The following is a 17,912-nucleotide window of genomic DNA, read 5'->3' as shown; positions in this document are numbered from 1 at the left end:
TACGCTGCCTGTCCAAGTGCCGCAATGGGGAGCACCTTGTTCGGACCATGAAGGGAACTTCTTACTGGTCTGCTGCAGACCGAATAGAACGGAATTTCTCGCTACAGTCGTGAACCCGGACTTCGTATTCTTCACGATACACTGCGATCAGTATCTTGGTCGCATCTCGCTAGAACATACTGCCCCTATTCTCCGGGCTGAATCTCAGGTGGCACGCACACAAAGGCCACCGCCGAGTTCAGAAAACGGACGAAATATCTCGTTCAGCAGTTAACACGAAACATGTGACAGTCTTGCGATGTGTACAGTATCGCCCATTTGGGTCACCCATCGACAACTTGGCGTGCGATACCTGACACGGTCGTCTCAAGAGTTCCCCATGCGGCGTGGACTCGAGTGAAGCGTCATAGACACAGATCTGACCACAGCGCCTGGGGACCGCGCCAGAGAGGCCTCACGGCCGCTGTTGCAATCAAAATGACTGGATAGTCCTCCTGCTCGAATCACTTTCCTGGCACGGGTCGATGCTATATTTCTGTCACCGCCTGCGCATTTGTCTCTTTTGGACTGCATGTAACGGCAGCACAGTCCCACACACGTAGTCGGTTCGCCCCGCAGCACGCATTGAAGCTTTGGAAAGGGGACGTAAGACCAGGCAGCTTCCAAGTTGTGAAACTGTAAATCATCCCTGTGGAGCAGACTGCCCGGTCACGTCGCGGGTGTACATCCTCAAGCTCATCTTCATGGCGACCAAGATGTACTGCCCTACCCAGACAGAGCCCCCCCAAGCATCTCAGCAGTGCACATACGCATGCTGGCAGCAATGCGTAAATTATCACCGTCACTTCGACACTTTCGGTCCGAAACCGGGCAGTCGAACTGCAACTAGTGGCTCATTGAACGACCATGGGTGATCCGTAGAGGATGCTACCATGTCAGCGAGCCTGAGTTTGGCCTCGTGCCACCAACGTACTCATCATTCTCTCTACACCGCTTGTCTCTGGAATCTCTCGCTTGCTGCGCAATCTATCCGGCGGACGGAGTGGCTACCCAAAAACATGGAAAAATCCCCTTCCCGCTGACCTCGGCTCTTGCCGGTGCAGAAAATCGTCAAACGCGCCAGAGCCAGCACAGCAAAGAAATAGGTGTGCGATACAGTGCGCGTACGTCATCGGAATGACCTGCGTTTGACTTGGGTCACTATATGCCTCTTTCAGGCCGTTTTCGCCTGACACTTGCCACTGCGAGTTGCAACACGGATGAGGGGGGAACCGCTGTTCAAAGGCTGTGTTAGGATTTCGACTATCCGTCGAGTGCACATCGTGCGCTCGCTTTGGAGGTCTGCAGCCGGGAGAGACTGGGCGCTGCCTGTTACGGCGGTCTCGCCCCTGCTTTTCCTCCGTTAGGCCTTCAGGTTTAATTCGAGAATGTTTGCGTTTTTCACTAAGAAGGTCACGCCGTCTAGAGGGGCGGCCATCCTCAGTGTATCCTGGCAGAGCGCCAGTGGGTGGCTTGCTCTTGGCTATAAAGATGGAACGCTCAAGGTCCTCGAAACTTGCCGCCTTCTGGACGCTGGCGGCGCGGGTGCATGCGCGAGAGATGCGACAGAGATCCGTTCACGAGACGACAGTGACGCACACAATCTACAGAATCTGTCGTCTCCCAGCAGCCCAGACGCGATTCATACCGTAAGTCAGATTCGGCCGCCAAATAGGCCGCTTCCGCTTCTTCCCTTGAGAACATGTCTCATCGGAAACCCAAGACAAAACACATTCACACGTCATAAAGTATAACTCCAGGGTCTCTACAGACGAAGCAGACAAAACAAAACGTGAGCGAAGCCGAAACCCCGCCCTACTGCAAGTCCTTGAGATGACGGGGTGATTCCTCAGACTCGACTGCGGGTAGATAATCAGGGCACTTCGGTGTCGTTCTTGGCATCCATGAATAGAACCTGGTATTCTGTTTCAGGTCCCCCCGCTGAGTCAGTGGGATGCGCATAAACGGCGGCCTCTGTGTTTCGCTCATTGCTGCAACAGCCCCTCTCGCGTGTGTTCAGACAGCGCGGCTCTGTCTATTTAGTGAAAGAAGGCATCGCACACACACTAGCGGCGGGAAACTCTGGCGGTTGGCTTCGCGTCGGTCTGCGCAACAGCAATAAATATATGGATAACGCCCCAAGAATCTCAGCATTGCTCGATGTTTGCGCAATTCAGACGGGGATTCACTTGGTCTCGTGGAACGATGGCGAGGGTCGCTTGACTTCCGTAGATGAGTCTGGATGCATCGCCATATGGCGAGCCGAGGGCAAGCACTGGGTGAACGAGCTGATCAACATCGATCACTCCAAGCAGGTCGTCGATACCGCGTGGACCGCAGACGAGCAGAAAGTCTGCATCCTCTACGCCGATGGAAATCTTGTCCTCGGCACCGTCACCGGTCAGCGCCTGTGGAGCAAAGACCTCCAGCGGGCTATGGTGCGGGCTGCGTGGTCGCCCGACGGCAGGAAGATCCTCCTCTGCTCCAAGACGGGGGAAATCTTCTTTTACGACAGCGAGGGTCTATACAGCCACCGGCTGCGGACACAGCTCGGCGAGGACTGCGAAGGACGAACTGAGCCCCTTCTCCCTGTCGCAGGTGAGCAACCCGCATGTTTTCTGCGTTTGGCGGCTCCCCCCGAATGCCTCTATCCCAAAGCGGTGCCCTAGTGTTAGTCCAAAATTACTGAAAAAGATGCCATCGCCTTTTCGCTTGTGGTGTCGATGGTGCGTTGACTTGATTGGCTAGGGGTGCACTGGCGACGAGTTGCGCTCCAGCACGCCGCGGAGGCGGCTGAATCTCTCTCGCTAGCCATCGCCTACGAAAACGGCCGCATTCAACTTTTCCGCGACGACGCCGACGCAGCACCGATATCCTTCGAAACCTGCTTGCGCCGCTGCTTCTCCATTCGCTGGCACCCGACTCTCCCGGTGCTGGCAGTGTTTGGTGACGCGCACCGCCTCCATCCTGACGCTCCTGGCGCTGAGAGCGCTTCTCGGACGTCTGCGCCGCCAAGCTGCGTCATTCGATTTTACGATGTCGCGAAGTGCGCGCATCTGCACACGCTGGTAGTGCCAGGACACGCGACCGCGCAGGCGTTCAGCTGGGAGTCACGCGGCGAGCGATTGGTCGTCGCTGCGGGCAGCGCCCTTCTCTTTGCAGCGATCCGCATGCGCCGCCCCGCTACCTACTTCGGTGAGACTCTCGTGTATTCGTCCTGCACGGCACTGACGCGCCGCCGCGACCTACCGCTCTGGTTTTGGAACGTCGGCGCAGGCCGCAAGCACCTGCGTCACGTGCGCGCACCCCTCCGGCACCTCCTCAGCCACGCAGATCGCTGTGGAGTCATCACGGATGCCGAAGAGGAGGACGACGACTCCGGAGAAGCCTCTGGGGAGGCGGGAGAGGAGGCACCCGACTATACCGCGAGGGCGAAAGCCGCAGAAAAACGAAGCGTGAGACGGACCTACGCCCTCAGTGTGTGCAATGCCATGGGCGAGCCTGTCACCTCGACATTTACGGACATCGAGCCCGAGTTTGCGGCGATGTCCGCCAGCCACATCCTGGTGGCTGACCGCTGTCGGGTGTTTCTTTGGCGCTACTCCTCAAGGGGACCGAACCCGCTTGCAGACAATTCGCAAGACGCAGCTCGCTGCGGCCTCGAGGACCAGCCCGCAGAGGCTGCGACAGGCAGAAACGCTGCAGAGACTTGCTCAGACGCGGCTAGGCTCCCCGATAGTGATGCGCTTTCCGAAGGACCGAGCGAAATGGTTGTTGAAGTGGACGCCGCGGAAGCGAACAGAAATGATAATGGATACTCGGCTACAGGCGTACGGCAGGGGGAGGGCGGCGCTGGCGCCCGCGGCAACCCTGTGGTGGCGCTCGCGGCTGCAGCGTCTTGCTTCGTCGTCGCGAGGCGAAGCGGCGAGCTCCGCAGGTATTCGTTGCCTTCCGCCCAGCTCGAGGCCGTCTGTGACACAGGCGTCGCCCCTTTGTCCGTTCACCTGAACTGCGATGCGACGCGCGTGGCGGTCATCGACATCTTTCACAAACTCAGCTTGCGCTCTGCAGCAGCGACGCCCCGAGGCGACGCCGCGTCTGAGACCTGCTCCACGAACCAAATGCCCACGAGAAGTCTGCAACCAAGTAAGCGACGGGCGCTCCCCGCTACCGCCCAAAGCTGCCTTCCACGTGCTCCGCCGTCGCTCGCTGCCTGTCCGCTTCACTTGGTCAATTCGCTGCAGCTCGAGGTTGGAGGAACCCTGAAATCCACTCCGCCACGCTTCCCTCGTCATTCCGTTCTTCATACATCATACAAGTTTCACACCTACAGCGGCCACTTCGGGGCCAGGGATCAACGAGCCCCTCGTTGGTATCCGATCCACGCTCTGTGTCGAGAGGCAGACAGTTTCACGCGAACAGAGCTCAACTGGGTTTCTACACTTGTCACAAACACCTCGCTCCAACGCGGACGTTTTCCAGTGTGTGTGACGCATCTCACACACCGTACGTGTTTGGGACGCACAGCAGCCACCTTTCGGAGGGCGCCACCCGCGTCTGCGAGCGCTATCCTGTCATAAGTTGCAAAGCAAAAACACGCTCGCAGGTTTACTTTCCACTCGCTCTTGGAGGTCTCTGTCGGGAACGTGACTCGATGACGCTGCGTCTTCGGATGTGCGTGGCGACGTCCCCTGTCTAGGTCAGACTTGCCAAGCCTGGAGCTCGATGTCGGCCTTTGGGGCGGCTCTCCGTTTCTCGAGACAGGACGTTTCCGACGTGCTATGGTCGCGGGATGAAGCGGACCTCTTTGCAATGGCTGAAAAAAACACAACCTACCTCGTCAGGGGGACGGTGCTGGAGGAGCCGCTCAGCGGCGTGCACTTCCTCGCCGGCCTCAGCGAGTTATGTCTTGACACGTTCAACCTCGAGGCCCTCTCCAAGACGCCCGGGGAGCCCAACGCCAGGCTCCACAGGTTTCACTACGAAACCAAACGGCTGCGGGACACGCGCGAGATCCTCAAGAAGGCGAACGAGCTCGGCGACGCTGTCACCTACGCCGAGCAAGCGTCGCATCCCTCCCTGTGGAAGCTCATCGCCCAACACGCTCTCGAGAAGCTGAATCTCGAAATCGCCGAGAAAGCCTTCATCAAGTCAGTTGGGCGTGAGGTCACATCTATGCACGCTGAAGTGTGTTTTTATCGGCCGCCGCGCAGTTTACGACACACTCCCGCATGCGCCAACGCCTCAGAATCGTTTTCGCGGGCGGCGTTCTACTTCCCTCGGAATTTCTGCAGGTTGAAACTGGGCAGTGTGCACAACACCGGCTGCCTGAATTGCTAGAATGGATGGGCTTCGCCTCTTGTCAGGGCACGTGTGGTGCGGCATCAAGCGCTGGCAGAGTTGCTTTTGAAGCGGCTGAAACGGTGTCGTCTCTTTGTGCGCGATGGACGTGAGGCACTCGGGCGCTTGGGTAGGACTTATGGACAGCAAGGGCTGGACATTCGGTCTCTGTGGCTCGCGGCTCTTGCGGTGCCCGTTCACAGCTGCGAGGACTACTGCGGCCTACAATGCATCAAGCGCTTGCGTACGCTGCGAGGCGCGGAACGTGAGGCGGAGATTCGCGCGTACTTTGGTGATTTTGAGCGCGCAGAAACCCTGTACCTTTCCGTAGGCCGTCGGGATCTCGCGGTGTCCCTGCGCGCCGCGGTCGGCGACTGGTCGCGAGTCCTCGAGCTCGCGCGCGACGCGCCCGAGTCCCTGGGACCTTCCGGAGCCTCCGCGGGGCTGCAGTGGGCTACCAAGGCCCTCGGCGACAGCTGCCGAGAAAAGGGACAGTGGCGGGAGGCCATCGAAGCTTACCGCTCCATTCGCGACCACCAGGCCCTGGCGCACGGCTACTACTTCACTGAGCAGTTTGACGAACTTGTGAACCTCGTGGGCGATCTCCGCGCCGAGAGGGACCGGGACTTGCTTCGGGAGATTGGCAAACAATTCACCTCTGTCGGGCTCTGCCGAGAGGCTGTGAGGGCCTTCACGAAAGCGGGGGACGTGCAAGCGGCTGTCGAGTGCTGCGTGCGTTTGAATGCCTGGGATACCGCCCTCACACTCGCAGGGAAAGCGCCTGTCCAGCAAATCGAGACGCTTCTCACAAAGTGCGCTGGGCACCTGGTGGAGCAGGGCAAGCGCTTGCAGGCCGTCAAGCTCTATCAGAGAGCGGGAAAACCGTTGGAGGCTGCAAAGATCATCATGCAGCTCGCCGCCATGGGCGGCGCCGGTCAGCGCGCCGCAACTCAGTTGCCACACTACAGGCCAGACCGTAAAAAAAAGCTCTACGTGCTCGCAGCTCTAGAAATTCAAAAACTCGAAAACACAGCGGCGGAGGGCGTCGCGCCCTCCGCCGCGCAGCCGCATCTCCGGCGGACGACGGCGTCCTGTAGCGCTGCGACGCCAACCGGCGAAAGAAGAGCCTCGCCCAGAGCGGACGACGGGGCGGAAAACCCGAAGTCCCCCTTCGCGTCACGTTCAGGAATCGAGGCTCAGTCGTCGGCCGAGGCGCTCGCGTTGGTTTCGCCGATGCAGCGGGAAGCACCGCCGCGGCATGACCTGCTGATGTCAGAAAACAAGGCGCTCCGGAGACCGTGGCAGGGGGCAGAGGCGTTTCACTTGTATCTGCTTTGTCACAAACAACTGGTAGCCGCAGCCTACGACGCCGCCGCGTGCGCAGCAGTGCGTTTGACCGAGTACCCGGAGTTCATTGACGGTCTCACCGCGCACGCCGTCCTCGCCCTCGCCAGCTTCTACGCGCGCAACTGGCAGCTCTGCTCCAGGGCATTCTTGTTCTTGGAGAACGCTGCTGAGGTCCCCCCAGAGCAGCGAAAGGTTTTCGCGGATCTCGCTGTCGAGATCTTTAGCCGGCATCCGCCGCCAGCCAGCGCAGACGACAGTCTGCCCCTGTGTGCATGCCCAAAGTGTCGAGCGCCGATTCACTGCTGGATGACGTCTTGCCCCGAATGCTGCACCGCATTCGCTTTCTGCGTAGCTAGTGGAAGGCCTATTTACCACTACATCGCAGATCGAGGAAACCACACTGACGCAGATGAACTGTCGACCCCACTGATGCTCTCCGCGCAACACGCGTTGCTCTCCTGCCGCACGTGTCACCACAAAATGTACGCCGCCGAGGCCCGGAACGTAGAATACTGTCCGCTTTGCCATGCGCCTCTATCTAGCGGTATACCCGGGGTTCACCACCGACACCTTCCTGACGGTGCGTAGAAGAGATTTTCGAAGAAAGGCCTGTCGTCAGGTCGCATGGGCGCGGTCGGTCTCGAGCACACGCAAGAGGCCGTGGGCATCGAAAGTCTGGTGCCTGGGATGAAGTTTACACGCGGCGCGAAAGGCTCGAATATGTGACGAACCGGATGCGCTCGCGGCCCATGAGGCCGCGCAAAGGCTCTTCTTTCACAAACCCGGAAAAAGAACGCAGGGACCCCCATGGTGACCGGCGCTGCTTCCATGGCAGCCTTTCGTCCCCGCAAGTAGTGACTCGTCTGTGTATCAGTTAACCGCCCGTCTGGCATACAGGCCGACTCAACTCGCAAAACGTGGGAATCAAAGCTATTAGTGAATCCGGTGGCGGCATGAGACTGCACTCGGGGCGGCAACAGAGGCGGAATGGCACTGGCGCAAAGAAGCCAGCAGCCCCTGCGGACCAGCCCCCGCCGCAACAGTCTGGTGGGATTCGAGAGACTTTTCCTCCCGAGGCAAAGACTGCAATTTCGCTTCTGGCTATGTCCCATCTTCCTAAATCTGGTGCGATATGCCTGAAACGCCTCACGGAACTCGGAATGAAGAACATGCCCACTGACGTTACACCCGCCACATCTCGACGCGCTCGAAACTGAAGAACGCTCACAAATGCTCTATGGAGATACCAGGAATACGTTTCCGGAATCTGAATCCCGACCTCATGTATCGTTTTGGAAATCCAATCATGGCGAAGATAGGGGAGAATGGACACTACTAGAATGCAGTACACGAGTAATAATGAGGCGGTCTGCAGAGTCAGAATACAGGCTGTGCTTCGTGCATGACAGAAGCATGCCGCCCCCCGGTGCTAATCACTATCACGTGCAGGGGAGAATAGTAGAGAAGATGCTACTCGATTTGCTACCGCGTGCTCAGCCAGCCTGCGCATGAGGTACAAACGCCATCTTGGCGTCTGCTTCCCATCTTTTTGCAAATTCATATATGTATGTATATAGAGAGAGACGTGTCGGACAGGGATCCAGCTGCATTTCTACATCTGATTTACATGCACCTGTTTGTCTGTATCCATCTATAAATAACTCTATTCTAGACGGGAACGTGTACGGCCAGCTTTGTCGTCAACGCGTGCGGCGCACAAAACGCCCTAGAGCAACACGGTGGCATGGCAATACGCCTCTAGGGCAACGTAGAGGCCAAAGCGCGTAGCCAAGCTGAAGCGCCCGCACAACAGAAATAGAGTCGCCCGCTGTTGAGAGCGCGGCGGAGTGCATAGACAGACACGTGCTTAAGTGTCTCTTGCTCACCCTACAGAGGCTTCTCAATCTCACACAAAAACGGCGGAAGGCCGTGCACTGCACGGATCCGAAAAAGAGAGCCGTAGAAATCTCTACGAGTGGCACGACAGGGAGTGTAAAAAATGGCGTAAAGAAGGACCACAAAGGCGATGCATTGACAGACACTGTTTCGCCCAAGCATTTGTGACACGCTTGGTTGCGTTGGGAGTCGATGCGAATAAAAACTGCGAAACAAGATCTGTTTTTTTGTGTGTGCAGCGTGTGCTCGACGCGCACGTCCGACCTCTCGGTCGGTATGACGGCAAGGATCGAGAAACAAGGGAGAAGAACCCGAAAAAAAACTATAAAGGACAGCCCGGCTTGTTCCCTGAATCTGTCTCTAGCTTTGAAAAAGAGAGCCACCAAACAAGTCAAACACGTGGCAGACGCTTTGGTGGATGCACCCTATGTTCGAGTTTGCCGACGACTACTCGCCTACCTATCTCTCTCAAGGTACTTTTGTGCAGCAGAAAATGCACGATTGATACGCGGACGCAGCAGTGCATCGCCACAGATGAGACGGCTGGGTGACGCACACGCGGCGCGCATGTGCTTTCCGTGATAAAAATACGGGAAAAGTGCACATTACAAGTGCAGAGAAAAGCTGCCTTGATTTTTCCACTTTCTATGCAGTGTGCGGACAGCACCCGCGGCGGCGTTCCCGACTTTCTTCGCTTCGCCCAAAAGCGCACGAGGAAGCGACAGACCAGAGAGCTTTCTGCTGGCTACAGGGTGCCGCCCGGGACCCGACGAGTCCAACTCGCCGCCACCGCGTCCGCCGCCCTCCGCCTCCCAGCCGTTTCGCGGGGAACGAGGCTCCGCGTCGTCCTCCAGGCGCTGAGAGAACGCGTCACAATCGGTCTCGTCTCTCTCCTCGCCGTCACCCCCGGCTGTTGTCGATTTCTCGACCGAAGACCGCCGGCGACGCAGCACGCATGCTGCCTTTCCGTGCGTGTCAGAGCTCATCTTTGGCGTTCCATCACCATCGGAAATGCGTGAACGCGACGATAGAGAATCGTCGCGCAGGCGCCGCTCGCTAAGACGCCGGGGGCCCCTCGACCGCCGCGTGCCCCCGCCTACGCCGCGCGAGCCCGTCGGCGTCGGAGATGCCGACCGACTGGCGGGCAGGACGCGCGCCGCGTCGTCTGAGAGGGCCTCAGGGCCCTCTGGGGGTCGTTCACCCCCTCGACCGGCTCTTGTCAAGCCTGAATCGCCGCGCCGCGTCTTGGAAAAGCGCGGCTTCTCGCGGCTCGCGCAGAGCGAGGCGAGCGACGAGAAGACGCGCCGGGAGGGAGGCAGCAGAGACAACGCGCGCCTGCGACAGAGGGAAAACCGCCGCGCTGGAGGGGCGGCAGACCGCGAGCGCCCCCGCTGCACCGAGAGAAGCGAAATACCGCAGACGAAGAAAACAGGTTTCTAGTGAGAAGGCCAACACGTCGCCGTCCCTCCGCAAGCAACTCCCCTCAGGGGGGGGGGGGGGCGGGGGGAGGGGCAGGTATGGCAGGAAGAGCGGGGGGGGGAGGGGGGAATTATATATCTGGGAGTAGAGAGAGACTCTAGACTAGAATCCATCGATGGGCGTATGTGTGCTTCCTCGGCTACACGTGACAACGACACGACATGCATGCCCATGAACGCATTCATGGAAACGACAGGGTTACCTCTGGCTCTGCCTAGATACTCCATATCGACACTGCATTCCCACATAATGTGCACATACGCATATCAGCACGCAGAGACGTCAGCGCACGGGCGCTGACCACCCCACGGCCCTGCGTCCCAGCTACGAGGTTTGGATTGCCTTTTAAATGCTTGGAATGCAGCCAGCACCTTGTAACAGAGGGCATACTATAAAAGCAAGTGTAACCATTGATACTATAAAGTAATAAAACTATTATTATATTATGAACACAAACAAACACATTCTGATATTTAATAGAGAGAAGACAACGACACATACCAAGAAAATTGTGCGCCTCATCATTTCCGCCCAGAGATCCGCTTGCTTGAGGTCGTCTAGGAACAGCAGCGAGTATCGCGGCGATTGGTAGAAGAGGACGTCGCCTCCTTCCGGCGCCACAGCGATGCCTTCGCCGGACAGCAAAATGCTCTTCTGCAACACACGACAAACTACAGCGTTTGAGGGCCGTTGAGGTGCGAGTGCCTCCAATGTGAGACCCGAAACGACTCCTCTTCGCTGGCTTAACGCTCGGAAGCCAGGGATCCCCGCATACTAGAACTTTACAGATACACAGATATATTTTAATAGGTACATATACACTTATATGGGGAGTTATATGCACACTTCCATGCCTATACGCCTGCGCTCTAGAGCTGCCCATTCGTCAACGCACCGTCCACTGTCCGCGCTGCGATGCATGCAAAGCGTGTGTCTCCCAACAATCATCCACGTGCGGCGCTCGCGCAGAGAGAGCTGTCAACGCAGAGTCTTGGTGCCGTCGAAGACAGCCAGCGGCCGCGGATTCGCGTACCTTGAGGCTGCATTTGCAAGGATCGAGAAGCAGCAGGCGCGCCTGATCGGTGAGAAGCGCCAGACAAGGCTCCGGCTGCAGCGCTGCGTGACTGTTTCCGTAGAGCTGGTAGCCGCGTCGCCGCATGCAAGCCCAGCAGAGGCGCTCGCAGGGGGTTGTAACTTCTGGATACCAAAATGCACACACAGGCGCTCGCACCGGCGTTGGCTACCACGAAGAAAAACTACCACGGCACGAGTGGCTGAAGACGAGGAAGAAAAAATGAAACAAAGCTCACCACGTTTCGCGACGGAATGACAAACACAATCAGACGCGTGACTCCCCGCCTTGACGCTAGGCTGTCTCTTGAGAACCTTAGCGGACACACCGGTGCGCTCGCCAGCGAAGAGAGTCCGAGTAACAGATGACGTTTGCATCCTGTCTCACCTTGCATGCGCGTGAGCGGACCCCATAACACTGCACACTCGTCGTCGTGGAGGAAGGATGCGAGAGGCCCTCCGGCTGGGGGCGCGGTCGCAAATGGACGCTCGCCTTCGGAGACGTAGATGCTTTCGGCTGCAGCAACAAAGGGCGCGTAGCCTTCCAGCGGTTCACGCGACAGACTCCGCGACCCCGTCTCGAGCCGCAGGTAGGTTCCTTCGGAGTCGGCGCCGCCTTCCACTTCCCCTTCCAGTCTGCGCCCGACCCTCCCCCCGCTGCGGGCGGGTCTCCATGACGCCTCCAGGCGTCCCTCGGAGCTCGTCTCCTCCCTCGACGAGTCTCTGCGCCCCTGTTGTCCTCCACGACCCCCCGACGACGCGTTCCCGTAGTCGTCGCTCGCTGCATCCTCCTCTGCGCACCGCCTCAGATCACGACTGCGCTCCCCTTCGTGTCTCCGGCTGGCCCGGCGCCTGGGCTTGCCTCGGTCTCTTCTTTGGGCTCGTCCTCGGCGGCTCGCAGCCTCTGGTCTGTCCCCGTGAGCGACTCGTACCCGGTCCGTCGCCCGGGGGAGCTCCGGAGACCCCCCGCCGCCCCCGAGGGGACTGGCGCCTCGCGACGACGCGCGCTTGTGTCTGGTCTCCCTCGGCCGCTGCCCCGCGGGCCTGCGCGCAGAGGCGACGCCTTCGGCGTCGCCTGCAGGGCTGGGGGGCCGCTGTACGTGCCGCCTGGCGGCTTGCCACACGCGCGGCGGCGGCCGCAGCTCCTCGGCGTCTCTGCGGGCGCCTTGGTCGAGGCTCAGCTCGTCTGTCGGCGCGGCAAAGGCGCAGAAGGGCACCCGCAACGGCGACAGAGCAGAGACCGCGCGATGAGACGACTCGGAGCACGAAGCAAGCGAGGCGATCGCCGCTCGGCGGAGTGAAGACGAGTCGAAACCGAGCGAGGGCGTCAACTCCAGAGACGACTCGAGGTCTCCCGGCTCGTCGTATCCGTCCGCAACTTCGGGCATGATCTCAGACTGCAGCAGCGCGAAGGACGCGCCGAGGGGCTGCCGCGTCTCAACGGCGGCCGGCGCGACGCTGCCTGCGTCGCCGAGCGCGGCTCTCAGGGGCACCGACGGCGATGACAAACGCGACTGAGAAGGCGAGAAGACGTCGAAGTTCGACGGGCCAAACCCCAGCTCGAGTGGAGATCCGCGGCGTTGCGAGAGGCCTTCGAACGACGCCTGCCGGCTGACGACAAACGACGCGAGGTGGGGTCCAGAGCCGCCGGCAGAGGGCGAGACCGGCACCGACGAGGGTTGGGATCTGGTCGGCGTATACTGCGACTCTGCGAAGACCTGCGAAAGCTGGGACGACACCGCGGTGTCTCGCTTTCCGTGTTTCGGTCCGAACACCCATGAAGACGCCAGAGTCGGCGTGGTCGCCCGGGGCTCGACCACGCGGCGGCCCTCCCGTTCGCAGGCCACGCCCTGCACGCGGGCGTTCGTCTCAAGCGCCTCGCGCTTCTGGTCCTGCCAAGAGACGCCGCGCTCATCGCTCGCTTTCCGCTCATCCTGCGGCGCGTGGCTCGGCGCGTGCTCCCTCGCGCCGAGGTCTTTCACTTCGCCGTGGCTTGACTTCGCGTCGCCCTCCCCGGCCGCGCCCTCTCCGCGCGGCTCCTCCGCCCTCGGCTCGCGCTCTCGCCTCATCACGGGCGCCTCGCCTGCGCTCGCGCGGCGCCCCTTCTCGTCTCGGCGCGGATCGTCAGCTCTGTAGCGCTCCGCGGTGACCCCCGGAAGCCTGTCCGTCCGCGCGGCGTCGGCCGCCAGCGCCCCCAGCCCGGAGAAGTCGCCTGTCAGGTGACGTTTCTTCTGCCGTCTGCGCTCGTAGATGCGCGTGAGCGGCACGGAGGGCAGCCGCCAAAGCGCGTCGCTGAACGGGGCGAGGAAGGGGTGGAATTTGAGTTCGTCGAAGTTGCTAAAGCCCAAACGCGCGCTTGGCTCCAGCGCAAGCAGCCGCGAGATGAAGTCGCGCGCGTCCGCGGGAAGCGAAGGCGGGAAGTCCACCTGTCCCGAGGTGATTCGCGCAATCGTCTCTTGTGCGTTCGCGGCCTCGAACGCCGGCCGGCCGCACAGCACCTCGTACGCAATGCATCCAAGCGACCACAGATCCAACGCAAAGTGCACTGAGGATTGCGACGCAGCGCCCCCCGAAGCGCAGCCGGCTGAAGAGGCGCCGGCGCCGCTCGGCGACGGCCGCGCGGGGGACTGGACGGAGGAGGGAAACGAAGAGGGGCACGCGGAGGAAGGCGACGCAACAGACACGGGCGAGGCCGACGGCATGTCTGGCGAACTCGACGTGGCTTCCGGCGTGGGCTGCCTCGAGTCGCCGCCCGCCTGCCCGCACAACCCAGGAGTCTCCGTCGCCTCGCTGCACGCGGCGCTTCCCTCCGCGCTGAGGGCCTGGCGTTCCGCGGCAAGCGCGCCTCCGCGAGCCTTCGCCTCTTGAACGGCTGAGGCGCAGCCCGGCTCGCCGGCAGCCGTTGCCTGTTTGAAGCACTCGGGCGCCGCGTAGAGGTACGTGCCAGCCAATTCGGGGACGAGCGCCAGCGAGGCGCCGAGGGCCGCGGAGGCCTCTGCAGCTGCGCCGGGGTTGCCCGATGGCTGCTCCGGGCTCTTGCACTCGAGGGCGCCGCCCGCGGGCTTCTCAGTCGCGCCGACTCGCTCCTGAGAGGGACCGCCAGGCGCCCCCTCAGCTGCCGCGTAGTCCCCCTGGGGGCGGCGCAGATCCTCCCGATGCTTGTCGGCCGCTGCGTCTGAGCTGCCCGCGAGAGCGAGCCGCTGGGCATGCGCCGACGCCCCACTTGCTTCTGGCGACGCAGGACAGAAGGTCGACGAAGGCGAGGCCGCCACGAACGCAGGCGAGGACGTTTGACAGGGCGTCGCCGGCGAAAACGAGGCGAGCAGCGGCGAGGAAGAAACCGAGAACGACGCGCTCGACGCAGACGTCCCGGACGGGGACGCGGCCGAGGACGGCAGCGGGCACGCAGAGGCACACGACGGCGGCAGCCGGAGCGACAACGACGGCGACAGCAGCAGAGAGGGCGTGTGAGACAGCGAGAGCGAGGAGGCAGCAGACAAATGCTGCGACGGAGACGCCGCGACACGCAGCGAGGCAGAGTGCGGCAGGGGCAACGACGGCGAGGGCGGCAAGACGAGCGACGACGCATGCGCCGGCGGCTCAGAAGCCGCGGGCGCCGGTCCCCAGGCGCGCGCGGATGTGACGGAGGCAGGGGAAGCCGCGCTCAGGTCGCGAGGCGTCTCAGACGGGATGCTGAACGACAGAGAGTCCGAGGAGCTGCAGCGGCTGCCAGCGAAGCGCCGCCGGAGCCCATGAATCTCCAGCTTGCGTCGCTCCGCGTCGCGGTCGCTGGCGCCGTCTTCACTCGCGTTCGAGCTGCCCCCGTTCCAGTCTGCCGGAAGCAGAAGTGAAGAGCCAAAGTCGACAACCGCCAGATGTCCCTCCTTCGAAATCACGAGGTTCCGCGGCTTCAAGTCCCGATGCACTACGCCATGCCGGCGCATCCACTCCAGCGCGCCCACCAGCTCGGCGATCCACGTCTTGGCGGCGACCGCACTCAGCTGAATCGGCGACGGCGAGGCGGCCGTCGGCAACGACGCGGCGAGCGACGGGGGTAACGCCGGCGCCGGACTCACGCGCCGCAGAATTTCCTGCAGATCCGAAAACCCCGACAAATGCATCACGAGAAACAAACGCTGGCTGTCTTGAAACGAATGCAGCAGCCGCGGAATGAATGGACAAAAGAGGGGCTCCGGGGGGGGCCCCGCGCCGCCGCCCTCCCCGTCCGGGTCGCCAGGCCTCGCCGCGGAGAAGACGCCCTCGGCGTCCTGGGAAGTGCTGCTGGCGCTGGGAAGCGCGTCGCCCTCTCGGCCGGTCTCCTCGCCCTCGCGGCTGCCGCGCGCCTGGCAATTGTCTCGCGTCTCGCACGCCTCCGCCTCCCGAGGCCCTGCCGCAGCGGAAGAAGCCAAAACTGGAGACGCCGACAGCGGGAAGGGCGACGACGAGACCGACGGGGCAGACGACGCACGCGCAGGCCCAGGCGCTGCTTGCGAGAGCGGTACGCTGAGTCGCCGAAGAATTTCCTTCTCGTGCATAACCTGCTGCCGCAGAACGGGGTTTCGCTTAATAATTTGCTTTCGAATCTGCAGACCCGGAGACACCGCAAACTAACCAATAAACGACCCAGTACAGCCCTGCCATTCGAAAACTACGACGAAGACGCACGAACGTGTCCCCATCTAGGTCTCTCGTATCTGTCTATATTTACTCATATGCACATACATTCATATTAGTATATGAATATATGTATGCACGTACGTATACATATATATATATATATATATATATATATATATATATATATATATATATATATATATATATATATATATATATATATATATATATATATATATATATACAAATTTATACAACTTCTCGGTCTCGAGCAGCGCCTCACACCAGTACTTCAATAGTGCCCATTGGAGAGGGTCGGTAGGAAGCCGCTAACGTGCCGCAGACTCGAGAAGCATCCAGGAGTTTCACTTTCGTGTCAGAACGTTTTAGCGAGAACTGCACATTGAACCTCCATCTGCCCTGGAGCGGCCCTCCACGCATGCATGCGGATCGCTAGGCGCGGCACAAAGCGGCCATCGCGAACCCCCGCGCGCGACTTACGACTTTGACGGCGACATGGGTGGGCGGATTGCTTCTTCTGTCGAGGCAGTGATAGACTTTTGCGACGGCGCCCGTACCGAGGAGGCCGAGCGGAGTGTAGGGGCAGCCGGGCGGGAAGAGAGGGGAGAAGTGATTGTGATGAGGCAGCACATCCGCGGAGTCACTTGGAAAGCTGGGCGTCGCGGCAGGCCGCATCGCAGGCGAGAACGAAGCCGAGTACGCCGGCGTGGACTGTGCAGATGAGATGGAGGAGGGAAACGGCGAAGAGGGTGAGGTCCGACTTGTCAAACGGGAGGCAGAAGGGGGACGCTGCGACGCCGGCGGAGACGAGTAGGTAGAGAAATGCCGGCTCTCCATGCTACCCCTCTGTCTCCCGTCGCGGGCGGAGCGAGCCGAGTCGCCAGACATGCCGGAGACACTCGCCAGGCAGGCCCCTGACGCGGCGCTACGAGCGCATACAGCGGATCCCGCCCGTGCGCAGCTCGCAGCCTCTCTCGGCTCCTATCGCAAAGTGCTCACGCGCGGGCGGAAGCTCGGGTGAGTCCGCTGGGCTCGGCGCCTATAGACGTGTAGAGACGAATGAAAAACCCAACCGTGGTACACGCAAGTCGACTCGCCGTCCGCAGAGAGGCGCCGGCTGGGCGGCGCGCGCGCGAAGAAACGCACCCTCGACGCACGACGTTGGGGCGGCAGAGTAGCGGGCGGACACGCAGGAAATGAAAAGACAAAGTTACAGCTGCACACGCATCTTCGTTCGCTCCCTGCACATGGTGACATGGTGGCGGACTGACGGACGCATGCGCGCCGGAGTGCCCGGCTGACACGGGGGACGGGAAGCGCAGAGGCCTCCCTCTCGGACTCAGAAAACTGCTGACCTCTGGATGCCGGCAGCTGAAGCCGCACAACTCACCTGGGAACACACTGGACACAAAACGAAACACTGCTGGCGTCTCCAGAGATGCGGAAAGAGCGGAAGCAGCGGACGTAGAAAAGCACAGACAGGGGGAGCGACCGCAACCAAAGTGCACCCCTGTTGTCTTCTCGCGCGGCAACGGGAAGCGGCCCCGCAGAACGCAGACAAAACTGACGAAGTAGCGAAGCAGGTGCCCACCACGCGGCCGGACCGCTTTGGTTTTCGTCCCTTAGCTGAAAAGCGACAGCTGCCTGCGCTGCGACTTCAGCAGGCTGTGCTCGGGCTTCCGCGACCACAGTTGAGGCCTGGCTCGGCGCACCACACTCGAACACATGGGTATGACTCTAGCCTGTGCGCCCAGGCATAAGGGAAACAAAATACACCCTTTGACGCGTGCCAACACGGGCCAAAGTGAGGAGAGACGCAAGAAAGACAAAGAATGGCGAGGAGCAGCACGCGAGGGCGGAGCAGAGGTCCAAAAACGCGAGATGCAGCGGAGAAACGCGGTGCGCGCGGGCCGGTGGGTACGGCGTGCGTTCACATGCGACAGCGGCTTTTCTCCGAATCTTCTCCAAAAGTGCTGTAAATTCGCGACAATTCAGCAAACCCGAATCCTTCTCAGCATGCCTTCAACTTGATTCCTTCTGCATTACGTCGTGCCTTTTTTCGTCAACCTCCTCCTCTTGGACTGGCAAGCCCTGGGATATGA

At 60.7% G+C, this 17,912-nt stretch overlaps 2 protein-coding genes across 2 annotated transcripts; one reads left to right on the top strand and one right to left on the bottom strand.

The window, feature by feature from the left end:
* Positions 1-1,427: 1,427 nt before the first annotated feature.
* On the top strand, positions 1,428-7,314 carry BESB_077550 (WD repeat domain 35 family protein; the record flags this gene model as incomplete). The annotated part of the gene is made up of 5 exons (XM_029366116.1): positions 1,428-1,688; positions 2,217-2,637; positions 2,788-4,185; positions 4,739-5,189; positions 5,583-7,314. The coding sequence occupies 5 exons, from the start codon at positions 1,428-1,430 to the stop codon at positions 7,312-7,314; spliced, it is 4,263 nt and encodes a 1,420-aa protein (XP_029217547.1).
* A 1,913-nt stretch (positions 7,315-9,227) lies between these two features.
* BESB_077540 (uncharacterized protein) lies at positions 9,228-16,698 on the bottom strand (the record flags this gene model as incomplete). The annotated part of the gene is made up of 5 exons (XM_029366115.1): positions 9,228-10,013; positions 10,603-10,755; positions 11,135-11,298; positions 11,561-15,779; positions 16,291-16,698. 5 exons carry the CDS (start codon positions 16,696-16,698, stop codon positions 9,228-9,230), a joined length of 5,730 nt encoding a protein of 1,909 aa, XP_029217546.1.
* Between the last annotated feature and the right edge of the window lie 1,214 nt (positions 16,699-17,912).

Source organism: Besnoitia besnoiti, chromosome VII (genome assembly GCF_002563875.1).
Source record: "Besnoitia besnoiti strain Bb-Ger1 chromosome VII, whole genome shotgun sequence".
Classification (NCBI taxonomy): Eukaryota; Apicomplexa; class Conoidasida; order Eucoccidiorida; family Sarcocystidae; genus Besnoitia; species Besnoitia besnoiti.
This window is presented reverse-complemented; position numbering and strand designations above follow the sequence as displayed.